The 16,299-nt window shown below is 38.0% G+C and overlaps 1 protein-coding gene across 2 annotated transcripts in view; it reads left to right on the forward strand.

Annotated features, from left to right (window-relative positions):
* The window catches only part of LOC150084464 (cell adhesion molecule Dscam1-like), a 616,978-nt gene that overhangs the window by 245,055 nt on the left and 355,624 nt on the right, over positions 1 to 16,299 (forward strand). For both annotated transcript variants that reach the window (XM_090376089.1, XM_090376090.1), the window contains exon 4: positions 6,337 to 6,483. In XM_090376089.1, the coding sequence (XP_090232215.1) occupies positions 6,337 to 6,483 (147 nt within the window). The remainder of the gene's footprint in view (positions 1 to 6,336; positions 6,484 to 16,299) is intronic.

Below are 16,299 nucleotides of genomic sequence, written 5' to 3' on the forward strand. Positions count from 1 at the left end.
AAGATAGCCCATTGGGCAAACTCAGCGCGGTCGACGAAGGTACCAGATGTATCTGGGGCGCACAGCAACCCCGGAGTCATTAAGTGGTCGAGTTCCATGTTTTATGTCATTATTAGATAAGGACTGGCATGGAACCAGAGCCCCTACTTGGTAGTTGTCGTAGGTTTATCTTAAGAGATTTCCGTAATTGGCGAGGGTCTGATTAGTTTTGACTGGCGTTACAGTCTCTGGACTTATGGTGAACGAAGGGTTCTTCTTCTTCCAAAAAGCCCCTGGGCAAAAGAAGAGAAAGCGTTATGTTTCTTGAGGTTCCAGGAGAAAAATGCTCTTGGTCTTTGGGGTTGAATTGGATTCTTATCAGATGCTTCCATGTTTCCGGGAGACTGCAAGAATAGAAAGCGTTTTCCGTTAATCCCATTGTGATTAGCTTCGCTCTAATTGCCTCGGGGCCCGTATGAAGTCAGAAGACCTGAAGGGAAACCATGGTGGCAAGTCTGGGTGGGTTTGTCGCAGTTCGGGTCGGAATTTATTTCTTATGGCGCCTTTGTTGGTGTCATGCCAACGGGACTGCCATAGGTTTTTGTAAATAGATGGTAAGACGTCGTTGTTCCCCCATTGTATATGTTTTTCTGGATTGGTGGTATAATCCCGGAAGGTAGTAGATACCACGCTGGCAAAGTTAAATAGAAGGCCGCAACGGACAACCTCCAGGTCCAGGATAGAGTTCCCCCAGGGCCTGAGTGCCGATCATGCAGCAATCACGGAAGTGGTCAGCGGATTATTCTTTGGATGGTGTCCAGTTTTCGTTAATTGACAACTGTTTTTTTTTTTTTTTTTTTTTAGTTGTTGGCGCATCGGTTTCTGTGGCCATAATGCACCTCCCAAAATTTTTGCATTTACTCTGATCCAAGCTCGAAGCGGGATTCGAACCCGCGACCTTTGGGTTTTCCAGGCAGGTACTTTACCCACCCGGCTAGTCCGGTCGGCATTGGCAACTGTGTTGGCTTTGCTGAACCACACGGGGGCAGCATCATAGGTTACAACAAGTAAAAAAATAGTTTTATAGAAGTCTGAGGGTTCTTCTCTTAAGTCCCTAGTCCTTTCGGTAATTCTTGCGATCGCAGAATAGTTTTTAATTTTTCTGCGCAATTACTGTGGATGAGGTTTGGAGGACAGATTTGAGCCCAGTTGTAGACCTGTATATCTCAGTGTGTCCATACGGATTGTAATGTTTCCGATCTTGATTTGTCGAGGTCGATTTGTGTGAAAGTGCCCTTTCAAGAGAATGGAGCTGGTCTTGATTGCTGATATTTGCAGGTTATGATGAGCCGCCCATGTCTGGAGGGATTTTAAGGCGCTGTTTCCGGCGATATCCATGTTTGTTCTGCTGTGTGCAGCTAGAATAAGGACGAGATCGTCGGGGTAGGCTAGCGAATTAACGTACCCCACGTCTTGCAAACGAAACTCATCGAGTACCATATTCCAAAACATGGGACCCAATATAGATCCTTGGGGACAGCCTCTAGGAACTTGGCGATTTACTTGAGAAAAGGGTGCTGTCACTGTGTGGCAGGTATTGGAGAATGACTTTGTATAAATTTGCAGGAAGTTTTGCAAGTCGGAGCCTTCCCAGGACGCTTGGCCACTGAAGGATGTCGAACACCCCCATCGAAGTCTACTGAAATTACCAGAAGGTACTTCTGGGTGCAGGTGTTCGCAGTTTCTATTATCTTCTGAAGGGCATCAATTGTGCATACAACGTACTTGATAATTGACACGGCCCATTCAATGCAAAGTTAATGAACTTCGCTCTTGTAGAGGACCCATGCTGTACATGTTGAGAGATCGAAACCTGGGAACACCTCGTGTACGACTGTCCGCAATACGAGGATCTCAGGTGTATCCTAATAACGAGTATAAGATACCTCCCCAAAGGGCAAGAGTTTCACCTACTGGATTCAGAGGAGGAATACAGAGCCCTAACCAACTTCGCTTAAGAAATCTTCTCAAGAAGGAGAACGCTAAATGCAATATACCAGGAGTGAAAAACGATCAGCCAGATAACAAATCAAAACATCCTTTCAAACACGCCCCGGAATGATAATTATGTGGAAGATACTAGCTGTTTTGCCTAGGAACAGTGACGGTGCACTTCCTACAATGATACGAACGAACACTGGAACCAAGAAACCCTGCCTATGTACCAACAAATATGAGACCTAAGTGAAACTGACAAATTGCTAACCGAAGATAGGGAACCAAAGACAGACATTCAACCTGGACGGGACAATGTGCCACAAGAGACTCTACTACCGCACATGATCTTATATGACTACACTATGACTGGTGCAGCCTCACTGCCATGTAGCCAAATGGCGATCTATACCAGCTCCCTTGTCTGGTACCTATGTTCCTCTCCCCGTCAGAGGGAGGAGGAGGAGGAGATGGTCTACCTGTCTCCTTCCTCCCCTGCCACCCCATATACTTCGCCTGGTGAGGCATGGGCATGCCTTACTGACCACCTCTGGTTGCCTTCCCTATCGACCTCATACTTCTGTCTTTCTCCCGTCTTCAGTCTCTCTCCGCTACTCTGAATAATACGTCAGCGTACACCCCACCTAACTAATCAAAATTAACGATTTCTAAATTGACACCTGAACCACATTAACCTCTCCTGGCTTTTTCTAAACTTAAGTGTCCTCGATTATTTTTTTATAGGTCCTAGCCACCGAAATCTCAGGAAATTAGATGGTAGGACCTGCCAGAGTATATATAAGCTACTTTGTTCCTGGTCTACCTCCGTGGGGTGTAAGTGGGGCAACGTTGGGCCCCAACAGGGGTCCAGCGGCTAAACGACCAGAAGAACAACGGTACACGACACTAAACTATCCAAATCCCACACATTTAAATCTTTTGCATTTACAGCGTACTGTAACACACCACCACGTAAACTACACGGAGATGGGGCAAACCTCGGTGCCGCTGACCCTAAACACATTTACCTTTCTTACCTTTTGTAAAGCCATATTGGTTGCTGGAATGGAGGTTGGCAGCCTGGTAATGAGATTCAATGCGTTGCTTGAGTAGTTTTTCAAAAGTTTTGCTGGTAACCGAGAGAAGGAAAATGGGACGATAGGAGTCCGGTAACTCTTGTCGTTTGGATGGATTCTTCAGCAGAAGACGGACATTATCAGTTCGCCAATCTAGTGGGAACCAACACTCTGAGGTTGAAGAGGTTTAGGAGCAGATTGGGAGTGTATTCGATGGCCTTTTTCAGAATTTCGGGTTCCAGGCGATCTGGACCTGGTGTTTTTATTTTTGATCCGTAGTGCAACTTGGTGAATTTTCTGCTCTCTGAAAGAATCCTCTATGTTTTTTGACTGGCAAGTTTCGTTTTTTTTTGCATAGTACAATTTGATCCTGTGTTGACGGGGCAATATCTGGTCGAACAACATAGTTTAATATATTATTAATGAATTCCTTTCATCTTGTCGTGATTTGTCCTTGAGGTGTCTTGGTGAAGTGGATCACTTCCCCTCTGTGGAGTTTATTAGTCACGATTCTGTACGCCACTCCCCAGGGTTCCTCGTTACCCATAGTGGAGACCAGTTGCTCCCAGGAGAGTTTCTTCTGCCTGATTATCGCAGTGTACTGGTTCCGTTTTTCCTTGTATGCTTGTTTAATTGCTTCTTCTTCAGGTTCTGGCTATGTCCGTCGGACTCGTTGGAAAGCTTTTCTTTTTGCATTTACCTTCTGTCGGAGCTCATGTAGTTCCCGGCACCACCAAGGGTGGTTCAGGGAACTCTCTGTGTATTGGTTTACTCCTTGGAATATAGGCTTCAGCTCCCTTAGTTATTCATTACTACATTACTTCCGTCACCGGCGCCACATTCGCCATTCTGTTGCCACGTACCATCCGGGAAAGCCTTCGGACCACTTTCGGTAATTATTAACCACGACTGACCATGAGAATCTCACCAGCCGTGCTGTTTCTGATATGCTTTGATCCATTCGTCTGGCCCTTACAGGTTGGCCTTTGTGAAACTCGCTTTAGTCCGCTGCCTTTCCGATCTGTAACCCGGATTAACGGAGCTCAGTATCAGGTGTTTTTTATACCGTGTTCCGACCCGCGCACGCGCCACAGTTCACCTGCAGTTGCTTCGATTTGAATAGCGACTGGCTGGTCATAATGTTTTGGCTCATCGGTGTATATGCATATAGAACACATTCATTCAAATACGCGCTTGCGTTTCGAGACATTACTGCACCACAATGAACTATTCACCAAAGTTCATTCCGATAAGCATAAAGGGCGTACTGCATTACATGGAGCCCTCTTCTCACAGAATATATTCTGTAAATGGGCTCATTAATGATCACCATAAATAGGTGTTTGTGTTGCTGTTCATGAAAATGCTTCATAACTAAACTACAATACGAGTGATACTTTTTAGAAATGAGAATTCTTAAAATCAATGGAAATATTGCATTTCAACTCGAGAATTAGAAAAATTGGTATACTCAGGTTATAAATAAACATGTTGGGAGAGATATAAGTTATAAAATAAATTATTACATACATTGGAAATATAAATATCATAATACCGTGTAGCTCACAAGAAATTTTCTGATTCTTAGGGAAAAAATCCAAGAATGAGCACATCCCGCGCTAAGTGAAAATATTCTGTAATTGAAGAATCACGTACTGATGAAAATGAGTAGTTCGAAATCGTTTTTAACTAAAATTATTGTCTCAACTATGTGCTCCATTTTTCCCGTATATTTTGATATTTCATTAACTCACATAAAAAGCATTTTATCGTAAATATCTGATTATGTCTCTCCTGTTATGTTTCAAATGATGTTGGCTAAATTGTGAATATACAAAACCAGGTTGCAGCGTTTTTACAACCCATAGAGATCTACAAAATTCAAAAACATTTTTTTCCCCGAATTTTCTTTCAGACTCTCATTGGGTGAGATTATCTTTCAAGTAAATTTACGTCGATAAAACACTCCACCTGTCCTCGGTAGTAATGTACGAATGATTGCGGGGTTTTCACAACATTACAACACTGAATTAGGAAAGAAAACGTCATTTGAATGTTATGTAAAATCATCTGAAGTCTGTTGGAAATAGAGCGCTTTATTTTGAACTTATTATTTGCCATAATATGAGATTTTGTATTAAAAACAAGAAAAACTTATGCGAAATAGTTCAGATAGATCTGCAACTATTCTCTATAAGTGTGTATTCACGGTTACTCTTGAACGAACATAACATATTGATCAGAAATTTGTGCTTGCCCGGTGTCCAAGAAGAAAATCATCCTTCATTTTTGGCTACAGATTTTGTGCTCTGTGGCAGATTTCCAAATAACCGATAAGTTTCAGTCTATAGCATCTGTGAAGGTTGCTTGTCACTTTTAAGTGATAAAAAAAAGACGCGTTCTTAAACTCCTACCCACCTAAATCTTAGTAAGCACCATAGAGAGAGAGGTTCTCATTATATACAAGAAGTTCATTGTCCTTTTTTTATTGTATTCAACTTTGCTACCACTAGAAAATTCTAATAATTCACAATTAATTTATTTATAGTTGCTTGAATTCTTATAAAGATATTGCTAGCTTTGTAGCATAACCTTTTGCTTTTCAACAGAGACTCCCTCGAATTTTTATTAAAATCTATCAAAAAAACTACATTAGAAAGAATTGTGAATTACTCCACAGAGAACAAAAAGGTTTTTAAATGAAAGTCAGAGCAAAAAAAGAAAAAAAAAATCAAAATAACTGATTTAAGCACTAGGAATTTTCCATAACATCATTTAAATTAGCCCATGAGTAAATGCTAATTAACCCATTTAATCAAGAAATAATCGTCGCCACGAAATTATTCTTAAATTAATGCTGCCAAAAGCAAATCTATGATCAGTCCATAGATTTCATTAAAGCCATTTACTTTCGTATTTTCTCATACCTAGATATAGGCTGCGCAGTCTACATCTATTTAAGAGAAATTGAACAAACCTAGCATAGTAGTTGCATAAATAATATTGTTGAGTTGCATAATAATATTTTACGAATAGATATAGGTATTCACACTGTAATATGATTGAGAACGAAATTAAGGCTTGTACAACATTGAACCTTTCAAGTAGTGGCATTCTTTTAATTTTAAGTGACTTTAAATGTAGTTACCTTTACTTGTTTTAACTTAAAATATTTAAGTTGTTTACCATAAATATTGGAGTACATAATTAATTATGCAATGAATATATAATTTACATTTTGCAGGTTTTCTCCAATTAATTGCATTTTCTTTAATTTTTTTCCCAGGAAAATACGGAGTGTTAGATACGGGAGGTCTTGTCATCCACGAAGTCACCGAAAAAGACAGTTTGCATTCGTTTCGGTGTAAAGTAGAAAACATTCTTTCCGGTGAGGTAAAGGCGAGCATGAATTTCTCAAGACTTTTCGTTAGTGGTAAGTTAATTAGAAAAATTTAAGACCAAGTTAAAGGAAACGGTAGCAATGAATAAATAATAGCGAATTTAATTTGGTAGATTAACTTAATGGAATTTCTCTGTTCATATGGTTAGTCAATGTTTAATCCTGTTTTGGTTACAAATGACAACTAAGTCTCATTTTCTCGTTCACCCACTCACTGGTTAAAGTTATTAAAGTTCTGGTTAATCTCACGAGGTATGAATAACTAAAATACTTTTTTTTTTGTTTCAGGAATGGACTATGACTTCTGTTTAAATTTTAAGGGATTCCATCTTGCTTTCAGCCTATATTTCAGGCTTACACTAAAACGCGCGTCACTGTTAAAATGAAAAACAGTTTAAAGCTTTAGTTTAAGGTGTTTATATTGGAGTTTATATATTTATATATATATATATTCTTTTTTTCTTGCGGAAAGTAAAGTAAAAATTGACTGATAATTACTTCTTGTAGACACTGTCCGTTGCTGCTTATAATAAATACAAATGATTTAAAAGAAATGTTCACAGAATATTATGACAATATATGATACGTAAGCACCAAACATAATGTGTGAAGACCAAAAATAAAAGTAAAACCATGTTTATTCTGTGTTCCATTAACCTTTCCAGTTTCAAATGGTTATCGAAAATTAGTTAATTAGAGGGACAGAGTGGCATACATCACGTATATCCTAGCTTGTCATTTGCATTAACATTCGTTGCAATATAGGAAAAGGTGAATTCGCAGAGTCCCTATGTAATTCTTTATTCTACCAAGAGAGATTGAGGGGAAAGCTTTCCATTCGACCTCAATAAATTTTTAATTATGCTTATTAAGTGAATAAAATCAAACCAGTTCTATTTGAGACTGCTAAACCCAAACTCCTCTTCAAGGAACAAATTATTTGAATATAGGTTGATTTTTGGCTATGTAGGAAAAAAGTTTCGGACCTTGACTCGATAGAATATCATTGTTATAGGCTACAAGTTATGTTCGATTACCCTGTAGAATTTTTGTTGATTAATTATTTCATGAATAGATCGTATTTTAACGGAAGAAATCCCTTCCACTCTTGTTTCCACTTGATACTTGTACGTATCAGCATCCGGACTGTGCTGACTCTTGGAATGTGGTTCAATTTTGCAATCTGGTTTGAATCTAAACTGCTCTTCCGTCGATATGCAGACTTACTATTAAATTGGCTTGGCTTCTCTGAAGAGAAATACGCAGCTATGAGACGTCAGCTTTGTGGCGATCATCAGGAAATGTGTGTCTTGCATCTACTCACCATTTTTGTGTTATACGGAGATCTTTACATCTGGGCATGAGGGGCGCCAAGTACAGTCAAAAGGATTTTCTCTGGAAAGTATTGGCTCCTCAGATGAGCCTGCTAGAAGCCTTTTCTTGCCTTCCCCGTATGTCACAATCACCGCAATAGCATGCATATATTAACAGCGTCATCCTACGCGCGTCTCCAGGGCCGAGGCCCACATGCACCACCTCAATGACAAGAGAAATGGGCACCGTTTGTCTTCTGCAAGTCATAATGCGGAAAATAGTTCTCTTTTCTGTAAAACTGCATTGGGACAATCGCCAAACTACTGGAATGGATAATTCTGCAGGAACACCAGAGCTCCCTTAGTTAAATTCTTATCTTATTATCTCACTTCAATATATGCTCTCTTTCTCTCACAGCAAATTTCTCCTGAGTCAGATATGAAAATCACAATCGAGGGAATGAATCATTTTAGGCTGTGATTTTCATGCCTTCATTCAAGACTTCCACTACAGGAAGAGGATCCATTAAAGGCTTCCCGCGATCTACATTAATACTGCCCAAGGGATTCAAGTGGTTCCTTGATCTCAGGCCTTGACAACAAGAATGGCTCAGCAAGATCAAGACTCCTATACGTGCGGTTCCAAGGGGAAATTTCTGCTGGAGGGCGCATCGCTCTCACTCGTCATGCGTCGTCGAACAAGTCCTGTGACTTCGATGAACTTCGTGTTTTCTACTCTTACGGAATTCTTCCTTAAGTGAGGACGGAAGATGAGATGAAATCCTTTGTATGCTCTTGTGAAATATTGGCACAATGACCGGTCAGATGCCAAAGTTGATGCAATTGTCTGCTGTGACATTATAATTGTTTTGTATAAAAAAATAAATAAATAAAATCTCCAGGAGAACTACTTGGTAGGAGTTCAAAAGATACATAAAATATAAGGAAGGCACTGTATTTATCAATCACGAGGTCTACAATATATGCGCTTCGTATTTTACTTTAATTTTAGCGTTGATGAGCGAAATAATTCAGGCATAGGAATACATCTGATATCTAATGTTTTTTAGAGCACTTGGGCCACATGAAAGTACACCGCTTATTAAATTCCGCTGGCCCATTGCAATTATAGATCTTATGATCGCAAGTAAACATAATATTTTTGGAAAATTTTGTATTAGTCCATTCAAAAAAAGTTACGAAAACATAAATTCCAATAACAGTACCACTTAACACAGGATTTATGCTTCTACAATATATCTGTTTACCATCGGTTTAGGTTAGTCCATTGCAGTTTCCAAGAATCGCTTTGAATGTGCGAGTTTATTTATTATTAATTTTTTTTATTCTGATTTTTGCTTTTTTAAAATTTTATTTATTTATTTGTTTACGTTTAATAAATTCTTCAGTTAATTCTTATTAAAAATACATGAAATATTTCTGCTTTAAATTCACATTCCAGTACTTGATAAATAATGACGTAAAATTTTACATCAGTTAATTGTTGAAAATATTATTTTCGGAAAATACTCTTAAAAATTTAGTTCGAATTTATTGATCATTATGTGGTTTAATATTCTTACTTAATTTCAGAAATAAATTAGAAAAGAAAATTCAACTATGCAAACATATTCGCTTTAAATCTTCATAGGATGAAGAAAGTAACTGTGACATACCGACCGCTATCATTCATTTGTTTTCATTTTCTGTTATTGAATACTAGAACACAGGAGAGCAACTTTATGAATAAAAAAACGAAAAACATGCACAACTTGAAACTAATCAAAATCTTTGACTGACCTACTTGTTTTACATCAGGTCAATTTTGCAAAAAAAAAAAATGAAATAAGAAAACCGATTCTAATTAGTTACTGGAAGGGAGAAAACGTTTTGGCAAGCAGCCATATTCCACATTTTTTATAGCTAGAGATAAACAAACTAAAGCAATTCATCTTCCATCCTATACTCCATAATCAATATTGCTGTCTTGAAGATTGTACGAGAAAAACAAGTCATTATTTGTATGTCATCTGCCTTATTCGTTTTGCGTCATTTTAATAAATGCGAAACAACTCCACTGTAGTTTATGGAGTATAGTTAATATATTCTAGCAAAGGTGAAATCAGTTCTAAGTGCACCCGACAACAACTTTTCACTGTCTTTCTTCCTTCCTTGAAAGTTGTTCTTCATAAAATCAACATTAGCCGAGTGGGTAAAGTACCTGCCTGGCAACCCAAAGGTCGCGGGTTCGATTCCCGCCTCGGGCTTGGATCAAAGTACTGCAAAAACCTTTGGAGGTGCAATATGGCCACAGAAGCCGATGCGCCAACAACTACCAAATCAAAAAAAAAAAAAAAAACATCAACATATTGATGGCATGGCAGAACGTATCCCTTTCGTAGAATATCGTACTTACTGTGCTCTCTGGTTTGGGGCAAATAAACAGTTTATTTTCTTGCGATATGGACAGTTTATAAGGTTGCGTGAAATTTAAATATATTGAAGAATATTCATATTGCAACTTAAAGAAACCGCGTAGATGATTTATATTCATTTATACCGCATATCGAAGTTTTCTCTATCCTTTCAGGTATTCGGAAGTAATTGACAACACACTTGGATTCAGTTGTCATTCTGAGGCGTTTTCAAGGGAACAGTGCTCTGCTGAAAACTTTCATTGTTGATAGCCATTATATGGCAAGAAATCCCAGAAACGAAAAATATAGTTGTGTAATAACAAGTTGTGTCCTGTGTTTTTTTTTTTTTTTTTTTAAATTTGGAGAAATTCAAGTGTATAGGTGCCAAATCAGTTTAATAAGATTAAGCACAATTGCCTAAAAGAGTTTACAAACAACAGGAAAAAAAAACAGTCGTGTTAACGTTCAGTTTTCCATAATGCTTTAATTTTGCGTGGCCTCATAAACAAATAAATGTTCCTGAATGCATGAGCTTTCACAAGACCTGTCCTTCGTGTCTATTCAAACGCATCATAATAAAGGACTAAATATTGAAAAATGGGTGTATTAGCCTTATTCTATTTATGTTTATTTGATAACAAAACACTTATTTTGTTTGCGTTTGCCCTTTATAATCGTCCATTGGTGTCTCCCGTACGAGATTCCAACAGTAGTTTGCCAACATATTTGGATTCCATTTCCCATGGTATCTTTTTCCCCATTTGAGAAATATCTTGGTGAAATCTTTCACCTTGTTCATCGGAGACTGCTACCAAGCTTTCAGGAAAAAGTAAATGGGAATGTAGGAAATAATGCTTTAACGAAAAGTCTTTGTTTTCGGTCATTAACCTACGATATTTGAAAACTGAGGGTGATGAGAACTTTTTACGCACAGGTATGAGTTTTTGAACATATTTGCTACGAGAATCTGTCGAAATTATTTCAGGGCGGAAATTGATGCTAGCCACTTTTATTGTCGGTTCTGCTGGTTTTTATAACCAGGATTTTGTTTAAAAAAAGTCGTACTTTTTAATTCTGGTGATAAGAGAGCTAAGCACGGAGAATACTCCAACTAGTAAAAGTGGAATTCCCAACATTTAGTTGCCTCTCTAGGGCCACGAAGGTACGAACGTATAATTCCACGTGTATAATGTCCATAAATTGCGTACATTCTATGGTCAATTTTCTTATTTTGTTGAACGAAATATCTGAGTTTCCTAGTGGAAAAAAACCTTGGTATCAGCGCCTGAGTTTTTTGTGCTTAGTCATGGAGGTCAAAAAAAAAAAAAAAAAAAAAAAGCCCATAAAATTTCTTCGCCTCATTGACGAGATTCGAACCCAGGCATTTTTTACCCAGTGTGGTACGATGCCGATTTAACAACTATACTACCTGCGCAGACAACCTTCATATACGTAAGCTTTTCAGAATGGCTCACACAATGAAATGTGCACAACTTTTGTATTGGCGAACAAGAACGTCCGCCAGTTGTTTTCTCCCAGCTTAACAACATCATATATACTTACTGGGCACGGCCCCATCAACTCCAAACTATTTCAATTTAGCTTGTCTGACACCAATCTCTGCTTGTGTGGTGCTGAGGAAACCTGGACGCACATTCTGTATCGCTGCAACCTGTACCACGACGACAGATCTACACTACAAACTGCTGTCAGCAAATTTTCTGAAGGAAGTGAAGTGGCACTGACTGAAAATTCTCAATCGTTCTCAGCTCAACAACAATTCTTCTCTTCTGTTTTCACCAAAAGAAACAAATTTCTTGAGTCTATCAACAACAAGGAACCAACCCAATGCCTGCAATGTCTATTGATATTTCTTAAAACTGATATCACCTGAAAGTCACTGACTGCATTCGGTCAGAGAAAAGAAAATACTATAGTTCTCAACTTACAGGTATATTTACAACTTACAAGCAAGAAAAAATGGACAGGTTTGAACAAACTATTACCGGGAAGGAAACTGAAATCAGGGAGCTATGTTTGAGATGTAGTTGAAAACGAGGTACTCATTTCAGATGACGAGCTAAAAGATACTGCCTTCTGTAACCACTTTATTTCAAGTGTGAATAACCTCTTTCAAGACGAACTTGACTTCAGAGATAATGAAATGAGAGAATCTGCCAAGTACTCAATCAGAAACTGTTTTTTTCTCGTTCCTCTCTCCGATCAAGAGATTTTAGAAGCAGGGAATCAATTGAAAGAAAAGTGAGCCCCTGGTTTTGATGAAATATCTCCGTCTCTGCTGAAAAAGGTCTTTAGCTCAATTCTTACGCCACTGAAGTATATATTCAATCTCTTCTTTCAATTTGGTAAATTCCTTTCTAAATTCAAAAAATCAGTAATCATCCCTGTTCCAAACAAAAGGAAACCTCTGTAACTCCTTCAACAACTTTCGCCCAATAGCTCTACTCTCAGGTTTTGTAAAATTATTCGAAAAAATTCTTCATAGCAGACTCATGGGTTTTCTTGAAGAAAATCAGCTCATCCATCAACAACAGTATGCTTATCGCTCTAAGAGATCCACTGATCTTGCAGTTGTTGACTTCTGCTCAAGGAACATTGATAGTCTTGAAAAAGGTCACTATGCTATAGCACTGTTTCTTGACTTATCTAAAGCTTTTAATTGCATAAACCATACTATTCTACTTAACAAACTCAATAACCTTGGCTTGAGAGGGAAAATTAACCTTCTCCTTGAAGACTACCTTACCTATCGGCCGTTTGTCGTAAGAACAAATCAATCATACTCCGACATCTGTTATTTCTCCAGGAGAGTACCTCAAGGCTCACTTCTTGGACCTATCCTATTTGTTCTTTACATCAATGAATTTCTCTCTCTTCTTCCATCTTCTCACCTAGTAGCGTATGCCGATGATATTTGGCTTCAAAAGAATCACCTTATACTGAATCCAGAAAAATCAAAATATATGGTGTTTAGAACGAAAAACAAACCACTAAATATTGATTTAGACGTAACATACAAAGAAAAACAACTTGAAAGGGTGAATGAAACCAAATTTCTCGAATCTGGCTAGATGATCAGCTAATTTGGGCAAAACAAATGATAACCCTACGAAAGAAAACTTTGTCACTAGCGTGATACTCACCAGGGCTTCTGCCTGGGTGTCTATTCCTTTCTTTAATTCGCCGCACCTCACCTATGGAATCATCTCATGGGGTACCATCAGCCAAGAAAACCTTGCGAAAATCAACTCCATTCTCAATCGATGCGTTCGTTCAATTTTGGGCCTTTCCTGGAACGCATCGGTTAGTTCGAGATACAAGGAAGTGAGACTCCTAAGTATCTACCAGCTATTGCAGAAAGCCGAGGTGTGATCCTCGTTTACAATGCTATGAAGACAGCAGACTCCCCCCCCCCGTCTTCAGATCGTTTTTCATAACCACAGACGAAGAAGAAATATCACACAATCTAAGAAATGAAGCCAACCTGAAGGTTCCGCTTTTCAGAAAAGCCATAGGTCAGAAAAGTATAAAATACAGAGATGCTAAAACCTGGAACAAACTTCCTGTAAAAATCAAAAATGTCACTTCACTAAATCAATTCAAGAAACTACTAATTGAACACATCACTAGGGATGTCTGATTCAAATTACCTTCCACTGAACTCCTGCATTTTAAAAACACCAACATGGAAATAATGTACAAATGTTAAAGGAAGCAGTTAGCAAATAGTCATTTTTCTTTTCTCTCCTCATTTAATTGCAAAAATGTTCACAATGATGTTATAAGTAGTGATGCTTTTCGAAGTCTTCTGTAAAGAAATGTACAAAAAACTCCAACTTATTTATGTCTTTCCTGTTGAACATCACATGTACAATTTCAGAACTGTACATTTTTCAATTGTACATTTGTATATTCATAATTTTTAAGGGAACACCCCCTAAAAAGCCATTGGCTTATGTGTTCTCCCTCCCTTTTTTGCTGTTATCTCCCAAAAAAGTGTAACATAAAATAGGGATAAATTATTATTATTATTATCATCTCTCTCTTTTTTTTAGCTGGTACACCAGTTTGGGCAGCTGTAGCTAGCACCCACTGATATAGCACCACCTCCGGTGGGTGCGGTTTTCGTTCTTCCTAGGACAGAAAAAGACTGCTGTCTTGTGGTTCCTGTGCCACAATTTATACTTCTGATTAGTTACGTGATGTGATTTGCAGTGTGGACATGTTCATTTCACTTATGACATTGTAATTAACATGATTCTATGTATATCATTGTATATAATATAATATGTATGTATGTAAATAGTGGATTTGCCAGTTTTTGGCTAGGGGCCGCTTGTTGTTTTGTTAATAAAGAATAGAGTTTGTTAAAGAAATAGACTTTTCTATTGGCGATATCCCCAGCTGCCGCTAAGTCAGCCCTTGTAGATTGCAATGGCAAATGCAGTTTTACTGTTATACGACAAAGGGTCCAAACTTCGTCCCCCCCCCCCAAACTATCCTTACAACCAGTATACTAGAACATTACACAGAGACACCACGAATTAAACGTTTCTGTTCAGATAGAGTTGTAAATAAACTGTGGCTCAGGCTTTTTCCATATCCACTTAAACATTCCAAAAAACCTTAACATTTTAGTTTTCAAGAAACAATCCCCTAAAGACGAGAGTATTGTGGAACACAATATGAACAAATCTACAGAAGTGTAACGGGTTAAGCTGAGCCTAGTAATGGATACTACAATATAAATGACTCGTCTGCAGAACGACAAAATGTAAGAAATTTTGAGGTAAATGTTTGAAAAATATTTATTAAAATATATTTCTCGGAAACTAGCAAACATTGTGAATCATACTGCATATTATTACTGTGGAGTATCATCACTTTTGATTTTTGAACTAACAGAAATGCCTACCCTTATTTTGGCGTCAGCTGTTCTTCTCTGTTGGCTTTCATCGTTCCTGCTCTTTACGAAATTCGATCAATCTTATCATGATGTAGCGTCAAATAAATGTTCTTTGGATCGACAAGTATGTGATACTTAACATTCTTCTGCCCTGACCATAAATTCTGACGATTCCCAGTTATTTTCAATATAGTAAGAGGTTTTCGCATCGCTGTACCATTCACAATGGAAACAACGGTACAGTTTTTTTTAAAATACTGACAACACGCCAGGAACTCTATTTACGTAGAAATCCCCGCACAAAAAATAGTTTCATTTTTTTTTATTATATAAACATCTTTATCCAACGTTCGCTGAACAAAAACGTGCGTGATGGTCTGATGGACTTCATTCTAAATTGTTACAGCTACAATGTAGGTATTCATAGGCCAGGAGAGCTGGCCTATGAATAGCTGGTCTGATTGACACTGTATACACTGACTCCAAAGCTTCTGGTAGTATTCCTGATAGGCATTTTTCTGGAATTGATAATTTCCTCAGTTTGAAAATTAGTAATCTTTAAAGGGGACTTTGAGATCAGAAAAAAAAAAAAAAAATCACAGGGCACTGCTAATTCCGGTTATTATGGCAGATGTGACCACAATGAAGGAGTTTTGCCCAAAAAATTCTCTAATGTAAGGCGCCGCGTGTTCTGGGACGTTGTCGGGATGCAAGCGCCAGTTCCTTGAAGGCTACTTCCTGATTCACTATTTGAGCCTGCTGGACTAATTCATAACGGAATTAATAATTCAAATCCACGTAAGTCAAAAAAATACGGTTACCTTGAGCTGCAAATTTTATCGAGATTTTCTTTTCTTTTTTTTTTTCTCTCTTGGGTCTTGGAGAAGACGCAGTCTTGTATTTAAAGAAGTGAGGCTTAGTTTCAGAGCGATAGACGATTTATGAAACGCTAAGGGTTTTATTTCGTTCACTCTCTCTTGGTATAATCGCTACCATTATGTCTGTTGTAGGCTGTAGATTTTTCTGTGACGTACTCTACAAAATTACGCACTCAACAAATAATCTGCCTGTTGTGCTGAAAGAAAGCAATGTATATGGAAAATTAAAGTATCGATTCTTTGCATGATTTGCTCTCTTATTTCGAAATCATTTAGGGAAGAATTTATAAGCAAATGGCGTGTCATATATGGAT

The sequence above is a fragment of the Mastigoproctus giganteus genome, chromosome 6, assembly GCF_048544385.1.
Source record: "Mastigoproctus giganteus isolate SK-2022 chromosome 6, ASM4854438v1, whole genome shotgun sequence".
In the NCBI taxonomy this organism is placed as follows: domain Eukaryota; kingdom Metazoa; phylum Arthropoda; class Arachnida; order Uropygi; family Thelyphonidae; genus Mastigoproctus; species Mastigoproctus giganteus.